Source organism: Piliocolobus tephrosceles, chromosome 1 (genome assembly GCF_002776525.5).
Source record: "Piliocolobus tephrosceles isolate RC106 chromosome 1, ASM277652v3, whole genome shotgun sequence".
Classification (NCBI taxonomy): Eukaryota; Metazoa; Chordata; class Mammalia; order Primates; family Cercopithecidae; genus Piliocolobus; species Piliocolobus tephrosceles.
Genome location: NC_045434.1, coordinates 189,203,047 through 189,225,849, shown reverse-complemented (window position 1 = coordinate 189,225,849; position 22,803 = coordinate 189,203,047). Strand labels below are relative to the sequence as shown.

The 22,803-nt window shown below is 44.3% G+C and overlaps 1 protein-coding gene across 4 annotated transcripts in view; it reads left to right on the top strand.

Annotated features, from left to right (window-relative positions):
• Positions 1-8,471: 8,471 nt before the first annotated feature.
• The window catches only part of ZSCAN20 (zinc finger and SCAN domain containing 20), a 23,597-nt gene continuing 9,265 nt past the window's right edge, over positions 8,472-22,803 (top strand). For 2 of the 4 annotated variants that reach the window (XM_023232320.1, XM_026457231.1), the window contains exons 1-2: positions 8,481-8,572; positions 14,936-15,462. In XM_023232320.1, coding sequence (XP_023088088.1) covers positions 15,046-15,462 — 417 coding nt within the window. In that variant the 5' untranslated portion in view covers positions 8,481-8,572; positions 14,936-15,045. Of the gene's footprint in view, positions 8,573-13,733; positions 13,861-14,935; positions 15,463-22,803 lie in introns of those variants that run through there. The other 2 variants (XM_023232317.1, XM_023232318.1) reach the window with 2 other exon arrangements.

Here is a 22,803-nt window from a genome sequence, read left to right as displayed (position 1 = left end):
GAATGAAGTGCCCCGTGAAAGCAAGCCTCTAAGAGGCAGAGTGGCCATCGCTGTAAAGCAATCTGAGGACCACAAAGATTTCAAGGGCCATGAGGCAGGATGGTTGCTTCTAGTTATAGTGTACAGGCTCATATCATAACGCCTCAGCTCAAGTGTTTACCTAAAAGCTAGGGAGCTTTTATAACTGTGGCCGAAGAATCTCAAGGTTTTTTTTTTTTTTTTTTTTTTTTGCCACCCCTGGGAGATGATTGAATTGTGGGGGCAGACCCCTCATGAATGGTTTAGCATCATCCCCTGGGTGATGAGTGAATTCTCGCTCTAAGTTGACTGAGATCTAGTTCTTTAAAAGTGTGTGGCCATAGAGGGAAACAACAGACACTGGGGCTTACCTGAGAGTTGGTGGGTTGAGTCGGGGGTTGGTGGTGGGAGGAGGAGAGGATCAGGAAAAATAAATAATGGGTACTAGGCTTAATACCTGGGGGATGAAATAATCTGTACATCAAACCCCCATGACACCAGTTCGCCTACATGACAAACCCGCATATGTATTCCTGAAGTTTAAAAAAAAAAAAAAGCATGTGGCAGCTCTCCCTTCTCTCTCTTGCTCCCATTGTTGCCATGTGATGCTCTTGCTTTCCCTTTGCCTGTTGCCATGAATGTAGTTTCCTGAGGCCTCATCAGAAGCTGAACAGATGCTGGTGCCTCCTTCTTATACAGCCTGCAGAGCGATGAGCCAATAAATCCTCTTTATAAACTACCCAGTCTCCGGTATTCCTTTATACCAATGCAAAGAATGGCCCAATACAGGGCCCTTCCTTCCTTGCTGCAGCCTGGAGGAGCAGGAATGGAGCCTTATAGTCTTCTGAAGTTTGGGCTTTTTGGAATCTTCCATTTGGAACACTGCAAGAGATCCATGAAAGCAACATTTTGATGTATTATTTTGCTTACAAGGCTTCTGCTTTTTAAAAAACCCTGATTTCTTCCTACTTTCTATTAGGAGTAAGGACAGCAAGTAGTAATGAGGGATGATGAGGTGTGAAAGTCCATTCTGACATCCATATGTTGTTTGCAGCGATCTTATGAAGCAGGCAGTAGTATCTTTATTTTACAGCTGAGGAAACTGAAGTTTAGAGAGGTGAAGTACCCTGCCCAGAATAATGACCGAGTGGGTTCCTAGACCTGTGATCCCAAATCTTGTGCTCAGAAACAGGGCTTGCTTCCTTTTTTTTTTTTTTTGAGACGGAGTTTCACTCTTGTTGCCCAGGTTGGAGTGCAGTAACATGGTCTCTTCTCACTGCAGCCTCTGCCTCCTGGGTTCAAGTGATTCTCCTGCTTAGGCCTCCCGAGTAGCTGGGACTACAGGAGCCTGACACCATGCCTGGCTAGTTTTTGTATTTTTAGTAGAGATGGGGTTTCACTATGTTGGCCAGGCTGGTCTCAAACTCCAGACCTCAGGTGATCTGCCCGTCTTGGCCTCCCAAAGTTCTGGGATTACAGGCGTGAGCCACCTCACCCAGCCTGCTTGCTTCCTTAAAACAGAGAAGTGAGACCTGGACCCTATCTCACCATTAGTCTGCCTCTTCTTTTTCCTGACCCTTGGAGCCTCAGCTATAAGTATCTCCTTGTCCCACTCTTCCATTCAGCTCCCTAGCAGTTCTACTGTTGGTCCTCTGACCGTGGTATACTGGGGGCTGTGTATCTTTTCACTGTTTTGAGTATTGTGTATGTGTATTTTAGAGGGGGAGGACAGGGTCTGGAAAACGGAAGGGGATAGACTGGGATTCTGATTCTGCTTCTCTGTGGACTAGATTTGGTGCTGAGATGGACAGGCACTTGCTGTTGCCTGGTCTGCTCCTGTCCCTTCCTCTGGCCGCAGGCTGGACCATCTCCAATAGCCTAGTGACTGAAGGCTCCCGGTTGTCTCTGGTCTCCCGCTTCTTCCTGATTTGCCTCTTGTGCTCCAGCCTGCCCTTTCTCACCACATGCCTCTCAGTGATCAACTTGGTGCGGGCCTTGAAAACTGTGCCACAGAATGTGGAGGGTCTCTGTCAATCTGGTTCCACTTCTGCTCTGCCTCAGGATGCCTACTCTGGCTTTCCTAGGCTCAAGGTCCTGGGGCTGAACCTGCCTCTCACCTGGCTCCTGCCAGGAGCTTTCTGGGGATTGGGGCAGCTGCATCATCTCTTTCATAGCTCCCACCATGGGAGGATTCGTCTTCCTTCCGCTGATGCCTTTGGTGACCTGAGATCCCTCCAGGACCTTGCTTTCTTGGGTCCCTTCCTGGATGGGAACTTGGGTGTCCGGTTGCTTCCCAGTCTGTGACGGCTGTTGATCAGGTACAATTTCCTTCAGTGTGTGGGGATGCTGGCTGATTTCTTCCCAGATCTGGGGCATGACTCTTCCTCTGGAGATTGCCTGGGCCTTAGACATGTTGGACCTGTCATTCAATGGTAGGCTGAAGCTGGCCAGTCCTGGAGCCCTCCAGGGCCTCAAGCTGGGGACTCTGAATCTGGACCACACAAAGATGAAGGCAGCTGCACTGGTGGGACTGGGGTTGCAGAGATTGGATGTCCTGTGACGCTCACTGACACGGATGAGCTGCGTGCCAAGACGGTTGCCCATTTTGAGCTGAACGAGCTGAAGTTGGAGATTAATCGGACAGGGCATGTAGCCCTGGAAGGCCTGGCTTCCTGTCACAGCCTGAAGAGCTTGGGTCTTCAGAGCAATGGCCTGATTGAGTTACCACGAGGTTTCCTGGCTGCCATGTCCAGGTTTCAGAGACTGAACCTGGCTAACAACCAACTGAGGAGCGCCATGTTCTGTATGAATGAGACAGGGTTTGTGTCAGGATTGTGGGCCCTGGATCTGTCTAAGAATAGGCTGTGTACCCTGTCCCCAGTTATCTTCTCCTGTTTGTCCCACCTGCGGGAGCTGCTACTTCAGGGGAACCAACTGGTTTGCTTGAAAGGCCGGGTATTCCAGGGCCTACCGAGGCTACAGACCTTGAACTTGGGCAGTAATCCACTGGTAACCCTGGGTGAGGGCTGGCTGGCTCCTCTGCCTGCACTGACCACCCTAAACCTGGTAGACACTCACATGGTGCAGAACCCAACCTGGGACTTCCGGGGCCCAGAAAGTCTGCACAGCTTGAGAATATAGTTCCCCTTTGGTCCTGCTGGGGTAGCATTTTCCCTGCCCACAAGGCTGACTAGCTTGGAGCTCCATGCAGTTTCAGGCATGAAGCATTGGAGGTTGTCTCCTAATGTCTTTCCAGTCTTGCAGATCCTGACTTTAAAGGGCTGGGGACTGCAGCTAGAGACCCAGAATTCTCCAAGATCTTCCCTGCCCTTCATCAACTCTCCCTGCTTGGTGGTAGCTTGGAGCCCCTCTGTCCCCAGGACAACTCCAACTTCTTCCTCTGGCAGCTACCCAGGCTCAAGTCCTTGAAGGTATGGGGAAACAGGCACAGCCCTAGACCCTGCTGCACCATGGGACTGCCCAGCCTACAGGAGCTGAAGCTGTAGGCACTGCAGTCTCAAGCACGCGCCCGCCCAGTGCGGCTTGAGGAGCTGGTGGGTGAGCTGCCCAGGCTTGACATGCTGCAGCTATCCCAAACAGGGTTGGAGACACTGTCTGCTGCTGCTTTCAGGGGCCTAGGCAGTCTCCAGGTCTTAGTACTAGACAGGGAGAAAGACCTTATGCTGGATGACAGCCTCCAAGAGCACAGTCCTCGGATACCCCAGTACATCTATATTCTGACTTCATCCTTGGCCTGCCAGTGTCCCAATGCCTGGGTGGGGCCCTGGCTTTAGCAGTCCCCCAGAGCATACATGCACGTGGTATCATAGCAGCTGTGCCATTCAGAAGCTGGGGGCCACTCAAAGAATCTCCTTTCCCCTTTTCTCTGGAGCCACTGCCCCAAGACTTCAGGGTTGGAGCTCTTTTTGGGCAGCTCTGCCCTGCTGCTTCTGCTGGTCTCCTTGCCCTTCCTAAAGGAAGCCAGGAACTCCTGGATTATCTATCTCCAGGTCTTGATCAGGGTTTGGTTCCAGAGTCTGAGGAGTAGGAAGGGTGAAGGCAAGAGGTTCCTTTATGATTTGTTTGTGTCCCACTGCAGGCAAGACCAGGACTGGATGGTGCAGGAGCTGCTGCCTGTTCTAGAGGGCTACTCTCCAGCTGGCCAGGGGCTGTGCCTCTGCCTCCCTAAGCATGATTTTGAACCAGGCAAGGATGTGGCTGGCAATGCGGTAGACAGCATGGTGGGCAGCCGGGTCACACTCTGTGTGCTGAGTCACCAGGCTCTGCACACCCCCTGCTGATGCCTGGAGCTCCGCCTGGCCACCTCCTTTCTGCTGGCTACCCCGCACCCGCCCCTCCCAGGGCTACTGCTGGTCTTCCTGGAGCCCATCTTATGCCACCAGCTCCCCTGCTACCATAGATTGGCCTGATTGCTCTGCCGAAGAGACTATAGCTTGTGGCCCAAGGAAGATGAAAGAAATAATGACTTCTGGGCTTGGTTAGGGAGCAGGCTGGAGCAGCCTAGAATAGGGTAGAATGGGGTGCATGTGTGTTGGAAGGTGGGGGTAAGAAAAGCAAGCCAGCTTGGCAGGGAGATAGTGAGTATGTGTGGGCTGTGAGACTGAACTCAGTTTTCAGTAGAAGGTGGGGCTACTGTGTGTGCAAGGGAGGATCAAATAGGAACACAGGCCTTGGGAAGGCTCTGGAGGCTGAATGAGAAAATCTGGGAGATGGCAGGTAGCCATGTGGTTTGCAATGTAATCTCAAGATCTCCAAATACTCAATAAATGTACTAAATCCGTGAAATGCTTGGCTTGATTGATTTTTTTTTTTTCTTTTTGAGACACAGTTTTGCTCTTGTTGCCCAGGCTGGAGGCCAATGAGGCAGAAGGTGAAAGGGTTGGATTCACAGAAACTGTAGCCCAGAGGAAATAAGGCTGGAAATTCATGGAGAGAGAGGGCAAAGAGAGAGGCCTTTGGCCAGTCCTAAGCTGTGGAATGGGGTCCAGGCCAAGTTCAACCAGATCTTCAAGGGGCCAAGGGGCGCCTTTTGCCATCTGGGTTATAGAGGTATTGGCAGCTAAGGATCAAAAAGCTGGGATGCGGCCAGGCACGGTGGCTCACGCCTGTAATTCCAACACTTTGGGAGGCTGAGGCCAGTGGATCACGAGGTCAGGAGTTCAAGACCAGCCTGGCCAAGATGGTGAAACCCCATCTCTACTAAAAATACAAAAAAATTAGCCAGGCATGGTGGCACGCACCTGTAATCCCAGCTACTCCAGAGGCTGAGGCAGAGAATTGCTTAAACCTGGAGGGGCGGAGGTTGCAGTGAGCCAAGATCGTGCCACTGCACTCCAGCCTGGGTGACAGAGCGAGACTCTGTCTCAGAAAAAAAAAAAAAAAAGCTGGGATGCTGCCCAGGAGACAATAGACTGATCGCCTGTTCCCTCAATAAAAACATGAAAGCCTGTTCCCATCTATCTCCAGTTAAGCCTCATAGCAACACTGGGAGGAGGAGCCTACCCCCTTGTCACTCTGTACTCTGACTATGCTAGACTACCTGTAGGTCCCAGGACACCATCACACTTTTTGCCTCTGGGCCTTTGCATATGCTGTTCCTGCACTGAAAAATACCTTTTCCCTGGAGAACTCCTAAGAATTATTTAAGATGCAGTTCAGCCATCACTTTCTTCAGAAGCCTTTCCTGATCTTCCAGCCTAGGTAGCAGTTGCCTCTGGGCTCCCACAATTTCCTGCCCCTCCCTTTCTCAAAGGACTAATCACAGGTCTGAAAGCAATAGAAGTGGTCTCCAAAGCTGAGTGCACGACATAATCATAATCATACTAGGGTTGCAAAGAAACTGTTATACCTTCTATTTTTTTTTTAAATCTCACTTTATTCTGAAGCTAGACTGTCTGCTTTTCTAGCCATGTGCCTTTAGCGTGTTATTTAACCTCTCTACCATAGTTTCCTTTTCTGTAATATGGGATAGTATTAGACTCTCCCTCAAAGGGTTTTGGATGTATTAAATGAGTTAATACATATAAAACACTGAGAGCGGGACCTAATAATGCATTGCAAATGTTCAAGGAAAGTTAGCTAATACATCATTTATACATAAATAAATACACATATGTTGGGAGTGTGTGCTCAACTTGAAAACTCAAAAAGGCTTCACTCGTAGGAGCACTCTATTGGGAAAGTTTAGAGATCAGGCCCTGGGATGAGAGACAAGGTTTGCTTCATCTCTGTATCTTTAGAGCCTAGTGTCTGCCCAAATCAGAGAGAATGCTGCTAGACAAATGCAGACAGAATGCTTGCAAACCAAATCCTGATGGGTGCTGAACCAGAGAGAACCTGGAACAGGTTCAGGCTCTGTTGCTTATTTTTACATGGCATTAAAGGGCACTTGGCCTCTTGGGGCCTTCCTTAGTTTTCCTCTTCTGTAGAATGCCAGACTTTAATTAGACAAAGGCTAAGGGAAACCACAGAATAATTCGAGGCTGGATTTACGGCGAGGCGCGCCCTCTTGTGTCCTAATGGTGTCCTCTCCTCTCTCCGCACACTTGACTCTCTTCTTTCCCTTAGGGCAGATGATGCTGAAGTGGACACGTCCTCACCTGACCCTGCAAAGCTGCCTCCCCAGCTTCAGATCCTGACACTCTCTCAAATGTTTCCTGTTCCCTTGGCACCCCACACTGTTGCACTATCCCTCCCCATCTCAAACCCTCTTACTTCCATATACGGTCTCTTCCTCATGCAGTGTAGGACCTTTGGAGTCACATGCCCACGGGGTGACAAATCCCAGCCTTGGTTCTTATTGGCTCTGTGATCTTGAGCAGGTCACTTCATTTCTCTAAGTCTCATTCCCTCTTTGTAAAGTGGAGCAAGCAATACCAACTCATAGGGCTACTGTGAGACTTCAACACCAAGGGGTATTTACATGTTGTTATTATGTTTACTGAGTAAAATCACATGAGTTATTACTACAAATAAGTTGGAACATGTTTCACAGAGAAGGAATTTAAACTGGGTCATTAAAACTAAGAATTCTCCTATTTTAATACTAGCCAACATGCATTGAGCCCTTACCGGATGCTAGGTATTGTCAATTTTCCCTAAGCCGCATAACCATTGATAATAAAAATAATAGCTAATGATTAAGTATTTTATTGTATTTTCTATTTTTTAAAATAGAGACGAGGTCTCACTATGCTGCCCACGCTGGTCTCGAACTCCTGGACTCAAGCGATCTTTCCGCCTCAGCCTCCCAGAGTGCTGGGATTACAGGCATAAGCCACCGTGCCTGGACTAGCTAATGATTATTAAACACTTTCTGTGTATCAGACATGTGTCACGCTCTTTACATACCTTCTCCCATTTATTCCTCTCAACAACCCTCTCAGGAAGAGGCAAGCATTATCATTCCCATTTTATAGATGGGAAAATGGAGGCACAAAGAAGCTAAGTAATTTGCCCAAGGTTTCACAACTAGCAAGTGGTAAGACCTGCATCCTTCATTTGAAAGTAAGAACTTTCAGACACAAGCAGCTTGACTTCAGAGACTTTTACCTAAATCATCTCATTTAACCTTCACAACACCCTGTGATGTAAATTCTCTTACATTACTTGCATTTTATAGAAGAAAATTCCAAAGACAAAATAGATGCAGTAGTTTGTTCAAGGCCATATAGCTGGGAAGTAGTTGAGCTGGGATTTGGATCCGTGTCTGACTACAAAGCCCACATTCTCAACACCATATTAGATTGTTCATGCCCCAAAGTATTCACAGTGGTACAGAGCAAACGCATTTATATGAGGATTATTCTGTAATAATGATTAACATTCTTCCAACACCTACGAAGTGCCAAGCTCTGTACTAACTGATTTACATAATAATAGCTAACAATCGTTGTGCATTATTAGGAGCCAGGCCCTGAGCTAATCGTTTTAGGTGTATTATCTCATTGAAGGTTCACAAAACTCTGTGACATGGATGTCATTACTACCCTCATTTTAAGGGTGAAGAGAACGAGGTTCAGAATTCTTCCAAAGGCACACAGCTTAGCTGTAAGCTGGAAATTGAAGCTACAACTGTCTAGTTCTCTCCTGCCTATCGGGCTGGTCACCTCTAGTCACTCTCTCTTCTTATTATTCTGTCTGCTTTGATCTCTCGGGGTCTGAAGCTCTCACTTCGACTGCTCAGTAGAACCCGGCCCCCTTCTGCTCGAGTGTCCTCCCATTGGGCAGTGCTGTTATGCGGGAGCCTATGGAAAAGGCCAGGATCGCAACAGATCCCGCCCCCATGTGTCGCGCCCATTCCGACTTGTTCCAGTGCCAGGGTCCGTGAGAAGATGACATATCTATTGGCTGAAGACATCTGAAAGGCAGCAAACGGAGGGGGCCGCCCACCGGCGCTCGCGCGGTTTCTTCTGGGAATTGTGGTCTCAGACGTTCCATTCCCGGGGTGGCGCCGCTCGGACTCCGCGTCCCAGCATTCCCTGCACCAGCCCGGGAGCACTTCCGCCCTGTTGTGAAGTGGGTGTCTCGGTGGGTGAGTCCGGGTGGCGGGGCGGGGGCAGCTGAGACGCAGGCTCTGGGCTGGAGACTTAGGAGGTGGTGGTGACACAGGGGACTGGGGAAGGTGCGAGTGGAGAAAGAAGCTTATATGTGGGGGTGGAGGGTGAGGGACGGTCAGAGGATGTAGCGGCCGGAGATGGGAAGGGTCATACAGGGGTCGGGGATGAGGAGGCGATAGAGGGCCCTAGGAATGAGGGCCTTAGAAAGGTCTGAAGGTGAGGGGGTTGAGGGAGGTTTTGGAGGTGGGAGAGCCATAGAAAGGTCTGGAGACCACAGAGGAAAGGATAGAGGGTCTGGGGCCCTGGCAAGAAGTGAAGAGGGCCTGAGCTTGAAGCCTGACCTTAAAAATAGTGTTTCAATCTCAACCTTCCCGTCTAGAACAAGCATATCTAATTTGTTACTTCCCTAATGATTGTTACCTCTGGAACCCAGTGGATGGGACTGGCTATTGTGTTCTGCCCCAAACCTGCACTTCTTTCCCTATGCCTTATGGAAGTCAGTGGCACCATCATCCCATTTACCTACCTACCTACCTACCTACTTACTCTCTGATTCCTCTTGCATTCTTCCACGTCCAAGGATCTTCCGATCTTTCAATTTCTTTAATTTAGTTTCAGTCGGCCTCTTTCTTGTAGGATTTTTGCAGAAGCCTTTTCAGTTTCCCAGCATGAACACACACATTGCACCTAGTGTTATCTGTTTAACCTACAAATCTGATTATGCCTTCTGCTTGAAAACCTTCATTGGCTCCCATAACCTGTAAAGTCCAAACACATTGTCCTTCATAAACTCCTTTTGCAGCCTAATCTTCATGCACCTCACACTCCAAGGCTGTCAAGATTTTCCTCATTTCCTGGGTAGGCCATTTGGTTTTCTGTCATTATAAATGCTGTTCTCTCAGCTTAGAATATTCTCTCTGGTCCCTCACCTTCTTTGCCAAGAGAACTACTTTAACTTAAAAAAAAAAAATCAACTCTTACTTTGCTCAATTTCCTTAAGCAAATTAAGTCACCCCCAACCCTCAGCTTCCATAAATTCTCCTATTACCACATTTGATCATAATTATCTGTGACTTGTGTGTCTCTTCCACTAGACTGTGAACATCTCCAGGACAGGAACAGTGTCTCAGTCACCTCTGTTTCCCCGTTGCCCAGTCTAGAGCAGTAAACACTTGATGTAAAGCAGTAAATACTTGATGTATGTGTGAATGAAGACCATGCAGGTTAAGCTTTGCTATGCCAGCTTTGAAGACTTCTATTTCCAGTGGATTTCCAGGGCAGGAGCTTTAGTCTTCCCCTGCCTGTCAGGGCTATCTGCTGGAAGCTGAAGCTGATTCATTGCCAATGGGAGTTTAAGCCAGGAGTGACAAATACATGGAATGTGTGCTGCCAGTGCCCCTTCCTGTGTCCCTGGCAGTCATGGCTAATTGGTTGGTTCACAGCACATATTCACACAGTACTCAGAGCCCTCAGCACACTACTCTAGGCAGCCACTTCCAGTTGATTGAAGTTTCTGCTTTAAATGAAACCTATTTGCTCTCCCTAACTTAAGCCCTTATGTGTGAGGTCAGGTCAGCCTGCTTTAAGCCATAGCTTGGACTGTCAGCCAGATGGGCCTGACAGCCTTTGAGAGTTCCCAGTTTTTTCTCTTTGGAGGTCGAAGACCAGTCTTGGCCTTTCCCATGGAACTGGGGAGCATCTTCTCTTCCCTTTTCACTGAGTGGGCTCCTCATGACACATTCATACTTATTACCCTAGGAGTCAAGATGCCCCTCAGCTTCCCTGTGTTTGTAAAGAGATCTTGATTTTGATGGCAGTCAGCACTTATCCCTCATGACCTGGGAGCCTCTGTACTCTTTCTAGGTCTTTGTGGATATTGAAAGAGAGTTTTGAGATCACTTAGCTGAAGCTAAGTGGCAAAGCGACAGCCCATGCTGAATGAAGTCCACCATCATGCTTTATTTAATCTCATAGTGTGTGAAGCAATTTTGAGTTGCTTGCCAACATTTAAAAATCTAGAGTGCTAGCTTCTTTTGGAAAAACTAGCAGGCCTAGGAATATTCTGGGCATATTTTCCCCTGGCACTCTATAGTTGGCTGTAGTGCCCACCCAGTTCACTTCAGTCATTGACTCATTTACATTGTTAGGTCCTTATACCCATTTAAACTTGTAGCCACTGACTCTAGTTTCCTTCCCCCTTGCTCTACCCCGTCATACTAATTAAGGAACCTAGGGCAACTGGTGAGTAGGATCAGCTGTAAGCTGCGGCCTAGCTAGGCAGCCACAGGGGCTACATGACTTGTCCAAAGTAACACAGCTGATTAGTGGCAGGAGTGGAATTAGAACCCCAGTCTGCTCACACCTGCCTTAATGTTCTTTCCACTCTCATCTTAGGAGTTTGGATGGCTAGCACACATAGAGGAGGCTATAGGACGTGGTTAAGAAAAATGATTGGAGAAAAGGGATCTGGGCTTAGACCCTAACTCTGCCACTTGCTAGTTGTGTAACCTTAAGTGACTCTTCATAAACAGTCAGTTTCCCTTTAGATAATTGAGAATATAGTGCAGTCGTACCTTATCAGATAATTATATTCTAAGGGTGAAAATCACTTTAGCCAAAAATCACAGTTAGCTTGAAAATCCTTTGGCAAGGAGCCATTTCAGAAACTAACCTGCTGCCTTTCAATAAATAAACTAATCAGCACAGCCAGGCTTTCTTGTTTGAACATTAGATGAGAATTGGCTTGTGTTAAGGACTGTGTGATATGAAAGACACTTTACTCACCCTCAGTGGAAAGAGAGGCACGAGGGAATCAAGACCAACCTGGTGAATAGCAAAGTCCTAGGTGCCATCACCACATGCTTATTCTCGAACAGATAGTGAACGGAACTGGCTGCACTATTTAAATTATGCTGTTTCTCTCTTTCTTTCTTTTTTTTTCTTTTTCCCGATACAGGGTCTTGGTCTGTTGCCCAGGCTGGAGTGCAGTGGTGTGATCTCAGCTCACTGCAACCTCCGCCTCCTGGGTTTAAGCAATTCTCTTGCCTCAGCCTCCCAAGTAGCTGAGATTACAGGTGCGAGCCACCACACTCAGCTATTTTTTTTTGTATGTGTGTTTTTAGTAGGGATGGGGTTTCACCATGTTGATCAGGCTGGTCTTGAACTCCTGACCTTGTGATCCACCTGCCTTGGCCTCCCAAAGTGCTGGGATTACAGGTGTGAGCCACTGCACCCAGCCCTCTTTCTTTCTTTCTTATCTTTGTAGTGGAAGTTACAGGTCAGTGAAATGCAGCTCAACACCTCATGAGACTCCAGTTGCTGCCTGGAGGATTCAGTGAGATTATGAATGTGGAACACAGCGCTGTGCCTGGCACCCTGTGGGCACTCAGTCAAGGGGTACTCTTAGAAATTGCTGGTCCTAATGAGGCTTGATATTCCTGGTCATCTGGGAACCGAGGAATGCCCCGGTCCATTTTCCCTTTTTTACTTCTGTGTGAAATCAGCCAGGTGTTGGCCGACTCTGTTGGCCTCCCTCTCCCCACAATAGCCTGCTATCCATACTTCAGTCTAACTTCCTTAGACTGGAAAAGGTTATGGTGATACATGGTCCCTGGGGCTTTCCAATTTCTATTTGAAACAAACCTTTGGGACTTTCAAGTCTTTCCAGGAGAAAATACCTATTATCTGAGACTCTGAGCTTTGGGCCTGGTATGACTGCTAATTGCCTATTTTGTTGTGGTGTCCTCTTTATGCAGGAATGCAATTGTCTTTGCTTGCTTATTGACTGTCTGTCTCACTAGACTGTAATTTTCTTGAAGGTAGGGACTGTCAGTCCCAGCTACTGTTAGATCTGAAGCTTCCAAACAGGGTATAGCAGGTACTCTATAAATGATTGATGAATTACTCCTTGTGTGAGAGGGTGACAGAAATGTGTTTGAACTCATGCATCAGTAAGGTTGTGGTTCAAAAAGAAATTTCATGAAAGGTGAATTCTTTAGCTTAATATAAATTATGGATCATCCATATCCCATTAGGCTTTTGATATACTAGGTTCATTATTTTAATAAATGGTAATAAAACTTTTTAATGGCCCTGCTATTTATCAGATACTGGGTTGAGCACTGTGGATACAGCAATGAGTAACATACAATACTGGTTCTAGTAATACAGTCTAATGGGGCTGTCAGATGTAGCAACGGGTAACTACAATAGTGTAGGATAATACCTATATTAGGGGTATGTACCAATTGCTTTGGGGATATAGGATTAGGGAGGCAATTCTTGGAGAGCAGGACATGAAAAGGGCATGTCAAGGAACTCCTATCAAAGGAGGTGACATTTGAGCTGGTAGTTGAAGGATGAGTAGGAAGTTGCCAGGTAGCCATGAGTGGTGCTTTAGGCCTCTTCCTAAGTATATGGAGGCCTTTAGTTTTTATACTTTATACTTTAATTTTTATGACCCTTGCCTTGTTTCTCTTCAGTCCAGTCAGATTGCCCAAAATGAAAAATACCACCATCTCTCCATTCTCAATTCAGTTGTGTCGTTCCTACTTGGAAGCAGCTAATGATCTCCTTTGAGTGGGCATTTTTTTAATGTCACCCAGACTTGTTGGGACAACACAGTGAGCTCATTTTTTCAGATAACCCAGCATGGGCGCCATCAGAGAGGCTGTAATCTCCTTGGGGACAACATAGATACACACATCTTTCTCATATAGTGTGTCATACAGTGTAGAAAGCAGTAAGTGTCACAGAAACATGGAAATAAAAGAGAAAGGAATTCCTTTTGGCATAAGCAGGACGGTCATTTATTTTTTATCTAGTGTGCACAGAAAGGGATTAATGGTAATCCTTGCTTAATCATACACCATCATCATTAGTCGATCATTCATGACTTTATTATTTATGGAGTACTCCCTATATGTGCCGAGCACTGTGCTAGGTCTCTTGGGAAGCTAATGATCTAGTGGGTAAGAAAATTACAGTAAAGGATGATCAGGGCTATGGTAGAGAAAATGTAAGATGCTATGGGAGCTTGTGGTCAAGGACTGAATCTTGTTTCAGGTTGCAGGGAAGGCCTCATGGAAAAAGTGCAATTTAAGCTGAGACCTTGCTAGCCGAAGGAAGGTAGGAGACCATTCCCAAAGGGGACCTTCCCAAAGAGGGGAAGGTTCAGAGGGCAGCTTGGTGTAAGATCTGAAAGCTGTGCTTCTGGAGCACCATGACTAGTGGACCATGGTAAAGAGATGAGTTGGAGACTTGGGTAAGGCTTGCGCTTTAAAACCTGAGGGAAATGGGAGATCACTGGAGGGTGTTTAGCAGGGAGGTGGTGTAGTCAGGCTTTGATCTAGTTTGGTTGCTGTGCCAAGAATAGAGCAGAGGTTGGGGTGAGGTGAGTGGAGGCAGGGATGTGTTAGGAGACTGATCAGGTGGAAGACATGATTCTCTCCACTGAAGTGGTAGCATTGGAGATGGAGATGCCAAGTGGACACAGCATGGTGATTAATTGATTTGGGGGATCTTAGAGAATGAGGATGACCAGGTTTCTGGTGTGAAGAACTTGATGGCAGTGCCTTCACTGAAGGGGGAGCTTCAGAAGGCAGACATGATTGCAGGAGAAAATAACAAATCCAGTTTTTGACTCATTGAGTTTAAGGTACCTAAGGGACAGTCAAGTAGAAATGTCATGAAGGGGTTTGGATTTTGGGGTCTGGAGATCTGGAAACAGGTCCTTGCTGGAGTTTCAGGAGTCATGTATAGGGATGGTGAATAATGCCAAGTGGGTGGGATGACCAGGGGATAGCATAGAGTTGTTGGATTTTGCAAGGAGAACATCCCTAGAGTAATGCTAGCCAAGCTTTAAGATTCGGGAAGAAAGGCCTTATGGAGGGGGTGACACTTCAAACCCAATTTGAGGGAAGGTTGGACTTTGGACATGTGTAAGGGGGAGGAAGTCTATACTGGGCCAGATCATGGAGGTGTGGGATGCCAGGCTAAGGTGTTCAGTCATGACCTAGAGGATTGAATACTGCGCTGTCTTCCTCCAAAGTGGGAGGCTCAAATGAGATATTAATTGGCATTTTGTGAGCACTCACTGTGTGTCAGACACTGGTCTAAGCTTTTTATATATATCGCTTATCTAATCAACCCAGCAATCAAGTAAGGTAGATGCTACTGGCTTTGGTGCCAGATTGTGGCCTTACTTCCTGACTATGGGAAAGGGGCATCTCTTAGCACCTCTGCCCCCATGCAAAGGTGACGGAAGGTATGGGGTAAGGGGGATAATGAAGCTTCTGCATTCTTTTGCTTACACTCTATCCTTTGTCTTTCTGCCTTAGAGCCTTGGGGAGCAGTGCCTTTTCTAGGAGCCTCTTGAAGGACTCACTATAGATGAAGGAAGACATTGGATGTAGACAGCACAGCTGAAGTAAGGCGTCTAGGGTAGGCAATGGCTGTAGCCCTGGAATCGCAAGCCCAGGCGTCTCTGCAGCCAGAGCCTGAAGAACTCCTGATTGTGAAACTGGAAGAGGACTCATGGGGATCAGAATCCAAACTCTGGGAGAAGGACCGCGACTCTGTCTCTGGCCCAGAGGCCTCCCGCCAGCGCTTCAGGCAGTTCCAATACAGGGATGCAGCTGGACCCCATGAGGCCTTCAGCCAGCTCTGGGCTCTCTGCTGTCGTTGGCTGAGGCCAGAGATCCGTCTCAAAGAGCAGATCCTGGAGCTGCTGGTGCTGGAGCAGTTCCTGACTATCTTGCCTAGGGAGGTCCAGACCTGGGTGCAGGCACGCCACCCTGAGAGTGGTGAGGAGGCTGTGGCCCTGGTGGAGGATTGGCACCGAGAGACCAGGACTGCAGGACAGCCGGTGAGACAGTCTCTTCCAAGGAGTGGGTCAGGCAAGGCAGTGGGGTTGTGACTAGGTTAATAATTACCAAATTCACAATAAATATAACAATAGTTATTGAGAACTGACACTTATTGACTACTACTGTCTACCAGGCAGTGTTCTAAGTGCTTTACATGTGTTAACCCACTTAGTCCTGTCAACAATTTAATGAGATAGGTACTGTTATCCTGATTTTACTAGTGAGAAAACGGAGACAGAGAAAAGATAGGTAAGTTGCCTGGGGTCTGAACAGCTGCTAGATGGTAGAGTCAGGATTTGAACTCAGGCATTCTAACTCTAAAGCTTGTATTCCTAACCACTACTCCAGACTGCCTCCCACTACCATATTCACAATATGATTAACTTGTGTTTTATACCTAACAAAACCTTTTTACATATGTGATCTCTCTGAGTGCTTATAGCAGTAATGTAGATAGACAGAAATAGTACTGTTGCCCCCATTTTATAGATTAAACTAAGAACCAAGAAGTTGGCCAGGAGTGGTGGCTCACACCTGTAATCCTAGCACTTTGGGAGGCTGAGGCAGATGGATTGCTTGAGCTCAGGAGTTCAAGACCAGCCTGGGCAACATGGCAAAACCCTGTCTCTACAAACAGTACAAATGAAACAAAACAAAATGCCAAGTGGCCCACAAAGGTCATCAGTGAGTAGACCAGAGCCTAAAGCCAAATCCTCAGGTTCCAAGGTCATTGTTCTTTCTACCGCATATCAGATGCCTCCTCTGCAAACCATGGGAATTAAAATACCTTTGAGCCATGAGGCTCAAATGAGATATTAATTGACATTTTGTGAGCACTCACTGTGTGTCAGATACTGGTCTAAGCTTTTTATATATGTCCCTCATCAACCCAGCAATCCAGTAAGGTAGGTGCTATTATCATTGCCATTTGTCAAATGGGTAAACACAGATGGAGAGGTCAGTAACTTATCTAACTTTGTATAACTATGTGATATAGCTGAGGTAAGGGAAATGAAAGTATGGATTTAACATTCGCAGTTTCAGCAATTTGCAAGTGACCACTGAAGGCCCATGATGTAATGCATAGTTTTGCTCTGACAGAAATTTTGAATCCTGCTTCAAAGCTGGTATATGTAGAACAGATCCTTTGGCTGGATCCAGAACCTTCATCTAAACATGACTGTTTTCTCCACTTGTTATAGTTAGTAATTCTTGTGATATTTTACTTACCCACATTTTGCTGGGGGAAATTACAGGTTTGGGAACATATGCCTTGCAAATGGCAGGGGTTTTCTGTACATTTAAACTGTAAAGTTCTATACAGTGTGAGATCGGGGGAGCAAAGTTTAAGAACTGTGACTTTGCTCTTTGGATTCCTTTACAAACTGATTGAAGATATAGGGGGAGTAATATATAAAGTTACAGAACTAAGTATGAGAGAGTGTGCCTTATTTTAATATACCACCCCACCCCCCTATATTATTTCTTTTAAAGAAACCAGCTATTTGTCTTAAGTGGCAGTGAAGAAACAAATGGAAGTTTCAGGGCTTCAGAGTTGGAAGATAAAGAACTTAAGACCCAGAGATGAAAATTGATTTAAATCAGGGTCTTTATGATTCTTCATCTGTAAAATGAGAGGGTTGGACTAGACCAAAGGTTCACAAATTATGGCCCTGTGAGCTGACCAAAAGTTGAACTGCTTCTAAAATTGAGAAAAAAATAAGGTAATGGAATCTTTTCTATTATGTATTTTTGTTTTTACTGTGACTTTTTTTTATTTTTAAACTTTCCTACTTGCTCCTGAGTGCTCATAAATTTCAAAACAAATGGACAAGTAGCAGCGGAGCTTGTTTTTTCAGGTGCAAATGTAGCTTGTGATCTTATATTGCAAGATATATAACTTAGTTGCATTCTTTGCAAGTAAAATTTTTCAAGTCTTAATAATGGGATGAAATATAGTTATAATATTCATGAACCAGCACCTGAAAAAGGTTGGTGCCTACAAGACTAAATGTCCCCTAAGATAGTTTCCTAAAAGGGATCTTTCAGCTCTGCTATTTTGTGATTGTTACCTTGTTTCTTCTGTCATCACCATCTTGTTGAATCCCCCTGTCCGTCAGATGCCCCCTCCATCAGGTGCACAGGGATTTTTAAAAAACAGGCTTTATTTTTTAGAGCAGTTTTAGGCTCACAGCAAAATTGAGGAGAAGATACAGAGAGTTCACATCCCTCCCCCACAAGCCTCCCTAACTATCAACATCCCTGCACCAGAGCAGTGCATTTATCACCATTGATGAACCTACATCGATACATCAGTATCATCACTCAAAGTAGCAGTTTATGTTAGGGCTCTTAATGTTACTCATTCTGTATGTTTTGACAGAATGTATAACATTAAAAACCCTATTATAAACTGTATCTACCATTATAATGACATAGTAACGTGTCTACCACTGTAGTGACATACAGAGTAGCTTCACTGCTGTAAAACCCCTCTGTGTTCTACCTGTTTATTCCTCCTTTCCCCCAACCCCTGGCAACACTGATCTTTTTACTGTCTCCATAGTTTTGCCTTTTAGAAAATGTTACATAGCTGGAATCATACAGTATATAGCCTTTTCAGATTGGCTTCTTTTGCTTAGGAGTATACATTTAAATTTCCTCCATGTCTTTTCATGGCTTGTTAGCTCATTTCTCTTTAATACCTAATAATACTCCATTGTGTGGATGTACCACAGTTTATTTATCTACTCACCCACTGAAGGACCTCTTGGTTCCATCTAAGTTTTGGCAGTTATGTATGAAGCTGCTGTAAATATTCATATGCAGGTTTTTGTGTGGACATAGTTTTCAGTTCATTTGGGTAAATACCAAAGGACATGATTGCTGGATCATATAGTAAGAGTATGTTTACCTTTGTAAGAAATTGCCAAACTGTAGTCCAAAGTGGCTGTACCATTTTGCATTTTTACTAGCAATGAATGGGAGTTCTTGTTGCCCCGCGTCCTTGCCAGCATTTGGTGTTTCGGACTTTGGCCATTCTAGTAGGTAGATAGTGGTATTGTATTGTTGTTCGAATTTGCAGTTCACTAATAACCTACCATGTTATACATGTTTTCATATGTTTACTTGCCATCTGTATATTTTCTTTGGTGAGGTGACTGTTCAAGTCTTGCCCATTTTTAAATTGGGTTGTTTGTCTTCTTACTGTTTAGTTTTAAGAGTTCTTGGTATGTTTGGGGTAACAGTCGTTTATCAGATGTGTGTTTTGCAAATATATTCTCCCAGTCTGTGGCTTGTCTTCTCATTCTCTTGACAGTATCTTTCATAGAGCAGAATTTTTTAATTTTAATGGAGTCCAACTTATCAATTATTTCTTTCATGGATTGTGCTTTTGATTTTGTGTCTAAAAAGTCATTGCTATACCTAACATTATCTCAGTTTTCTCCTATATTTTAGGAATTTTGTAGTTTTTCATTTAACATTAAGGTCTGTGATCCATTTTGAGTTGATTTTTGTGAAGGATACAAGCTTTTTTTTTTTTTCATGTGATATCCAGTTTTAGTATCATTTTTTGAAAACATTATCTTTGATTCACTGTATTACCTTTACTCCTTTGTCAAAATTCAGTCGACTGTCTTTATGTGGAACTATTTCTGGGGTCTCTATTCTGTTCCATTGATCACTTTATTCTTTTGCCAATACCACACTGTCTTGATGACTATAGCTTTATGGTAAATCTTGAAGTCAGGTGTGTCAGTCCTTTGATTTTTTTCCTTCTCCTTCAATATTGAGTTGGTTATTCCAGGTCTTTGCTTCTTCATATAAACTGCACATGGCCAGGTGCAGTGGCTCATACCTGTAATTGCAGGACTTTGAGAGGATGAAGCAGGTGGATTGCCTGAGCCCAGGAGTTTAAGAATAGCCTAGGTAACATGATGAAACCTCATTGCTACTGGAAAAAAAAAAAAAAAAAAAAAAAGCAAATGAACAACAAAGACTTTACAGTTTGTTGATATCCACAAGATAAATTTCTGTGATTTTGACTGGGTGTTGAATCTGTAGATCAAATTGGGAAAAGCTGACATCTTGACGACAGTGAGCCTTTCTATCTGTGAACATGGAATATTGTTCCATTTATTTAGTTCTTCTTTGACACCTTTCTTTGCTAGTTTTCCCCATGTAAATCTTCTACATATTTTCTTAGATTTATGCCTAAATATTTCCTTTTTTTTTTTTTTTGGAGGAGAATGTAAATGTTATTATGGCTTTAATTTCAAATTCTACTTGTTTCATTGTTGGTATAAAGGAAGGCAGTTGACTTTTGCTTATTTGCATATTTGTACCCTGCAACCTTGTTATAACTGCAAACCCTGGCATATTTCAAAATGGTTCCTTTTTCCTGCCATCTGCCATAAGCAAGAAGAGATTTTTCTCTGATATTCACTGTGAGGATCTGGTTGAACTCCTGGAGATAAAACTTATGAAAATGTACCCCTGCTCAGCGATTAAGTGCCCTGGAGTTTTTACCTCTCAGAGTTGTCCGCCCTGTCCTTCCAGCAGTTCGTCAATTACAGTTTAGGTTTTTCTCCCCTGGCACTGGTTCCCACAGGCGCTTCTGCTCCACTAAGTTGTGATTCTCTGATTCCACCTGTTTGTCTCTCCAGTTTTGGGGAGAGTGGTTTGTGGCCTCACTTCTCTGACAGATCTAAGAAGAGTTGTTGATTTTTCAGTTTGTTCAGCTTTTTACTTGTTACTGTTGAGTCTAGAGTGGCAAATTCTAGACTCTACAGATTTCTTGGAAACTAGAAGTTTGACCTACTAATTTTTTGCCTCCTGATTGTCACTTGAATCTGCTTCTTTCTGTGTCCAAAATTACTATCCATGGAATCAGAGTCTTTACTTAGGGATGGTAATAGTTGGAGGAACTGGGGTTGAGAGTAAAGATTGTTGTTGAATTTAGTCACACAGTTCCTCTATAGATTATAATGATAACAAAGTGAATTTTTTTTTTAACATGACCATATAAGAAGGTTGATAAGCAGATATTTTCTCCCTGTGAAGTCACACAGGACACTGGTGGATCTTCTTATTTGGAATGGCCCTTGATGCTCATGGCCCATTCCTATATGTCTTCTCAATGGTAAAAATCCTTCTCTGTGAGTGGATATGGATTTTCAGGCCAACCAAAAAAGTTTTACAGCTAAGTTTGGCAAACTCAGTAAGTTAATGAAGATAGTTGTTATTATTTTGGTTCAAAAAAATAAGACTCAGAGCAGTATATCTAGTCATAAGTTTTTGTATACAAAAGAGGGAAGCTAAGAATACATATTTACATTTGCTTGTATGTAGAAAGAAACTGTAAAAGAATGAAGAATATGGGTTTCCTGTGATGAGAAGAGGGGAAAAGAACAGGATCGACGGGATGGAGATGGATGGGGGTGGGGCATTTTCACTGAATATACCCCTGTATGTATTTTCTGTTTTTAAACCATGTGAGTCTATTATCTATTGAAAAAAAATTGAAATACATTTTTAAAAGTTAGGTGTTTTTATACTACAAGGCTACAGTAACCAAAACAGCATGATACTGGTACCAAACCAGAGATATAGACCAATGGAACAGAACAGAGTCCTCAGAAATAATACTACACATCTACAGCCATCTGATCTTTGACAAACCTGAGAGAAACAAGAAATGGGGAAAGGATTCCCTATTTAATAAATGGTGCTGGGAAAATTGGCTAGCCATAAGTAGAAAGCTGAAACTGGATCCTTTCCTTACTCCTTATATGAAGATTAATTCAAGATGGATTAGAGACTTAAATGTTAGACCTAATACCATAAAAACCCTAGAAGAAAACCTAGGTAGTACCATTCAGGACATAGGCGTGGGCAAGGACTTCATGTCTAAAACACCAAAAGCAACGGCAGCAAAAGCCAAAATTGACAAATGGGATCTAATTAAACTGAAGAGCTTCTGCACAGCAAAAGAAACTACCATCAGAGTGAACAAGCAACCTACAGAATGGGAGAAAATTTTTGCAATCTACTCATCTGACAAAGGGCTAATATCCAGAATCTACAAAGAACTCAAACAAATATACAAGAAAAAAAAACCCCATCAAAAAGTGGGCAAAGGATATGAACAGACATTTCTCAAAAGAAGACATTCATATAGCCAACAGACACATGAAAAAATGCTCATCATCACTCGCCATCAGAGAAATGCAAATCAAAACCACAATGAGATACCACCTCACACCAGTTAGAATGGCAATCATTAAAAAGTCAGGAAACAACAGGTGTTGGGGAGGATGTGGAGAAATAGGATCACTTTTACACTGTTGGTGGGATTGTAAACTAGTTCAACCATTATGGAAAACAGTATGGCAATTCCTCAAGGATCTAGAACTAGATGTACCATATGACCCAGCCATCCCACTACTGGGTATATGCCCAAAGGATTATAAATCATGCTGCTATAAAGACACATGCACACGTATGTTTATTGCAGCACTATTCACAATAGCAAAGACTTGGAATCAACCCAAATGTCCTTCTGTGACAGACTGGATTAAGAAAATGTGGCACATATACACCATGGAATACTATGCAGCCATAAAAAAGGATGAGTTTGTGTCCTTTGTAGGGACATGGATGCAGCTGGAAACCATCATTCTTAGCAAACTATCACAAGAACAGAAAACCAAACACCGTATGTTCTCACTCATAGGTGGGAACTGAACAATGAGATCACTTGGACTCGGGAAGGGGAACATCACACACCGGGGCCTACCATGGGGAGGGGGGAGGGGGGAGGGATTGCATTGGGAGTTTTACCTGATATAAATGATGAATTGATGGGTGCTGACGAGTTGATGGGTACAGCACACCAACATGGCACAAGTATACATGTAACAAACCTGCACGTTATGCACATGTACCCTAGAACTTAAAGTATAATAATAATAAAAAAAAAGTTAGATGTTTTTATAAAGTATTGAGATTGTTATATTGTTGAGGTTTTACAGCCAGGATAATACCTTGACCTCTCTACCTCTGAACTTGGAACCAGCTGAGAAATAGAGATAAGAAATTAGCTGTATGATTGATGAAGTTGACTGGGTAATGTTATTTTAGTTGATTATTCCCTTTTGTTTTAAATATCTTCTCCATATCTCTGAGTACCTTTTTTTTTTTTTGCCTGAAATCCACCATTGAAATGAAAATTGCCACTTCCTTTTTCCTTTTGAGTTAGAGTGCCTTGTCTTTTGCGTGTCCTTCTAGTTTAAGATTAACAACACGTACTTTTTTTTTTTTTTTTTTTTTTTTTTTTA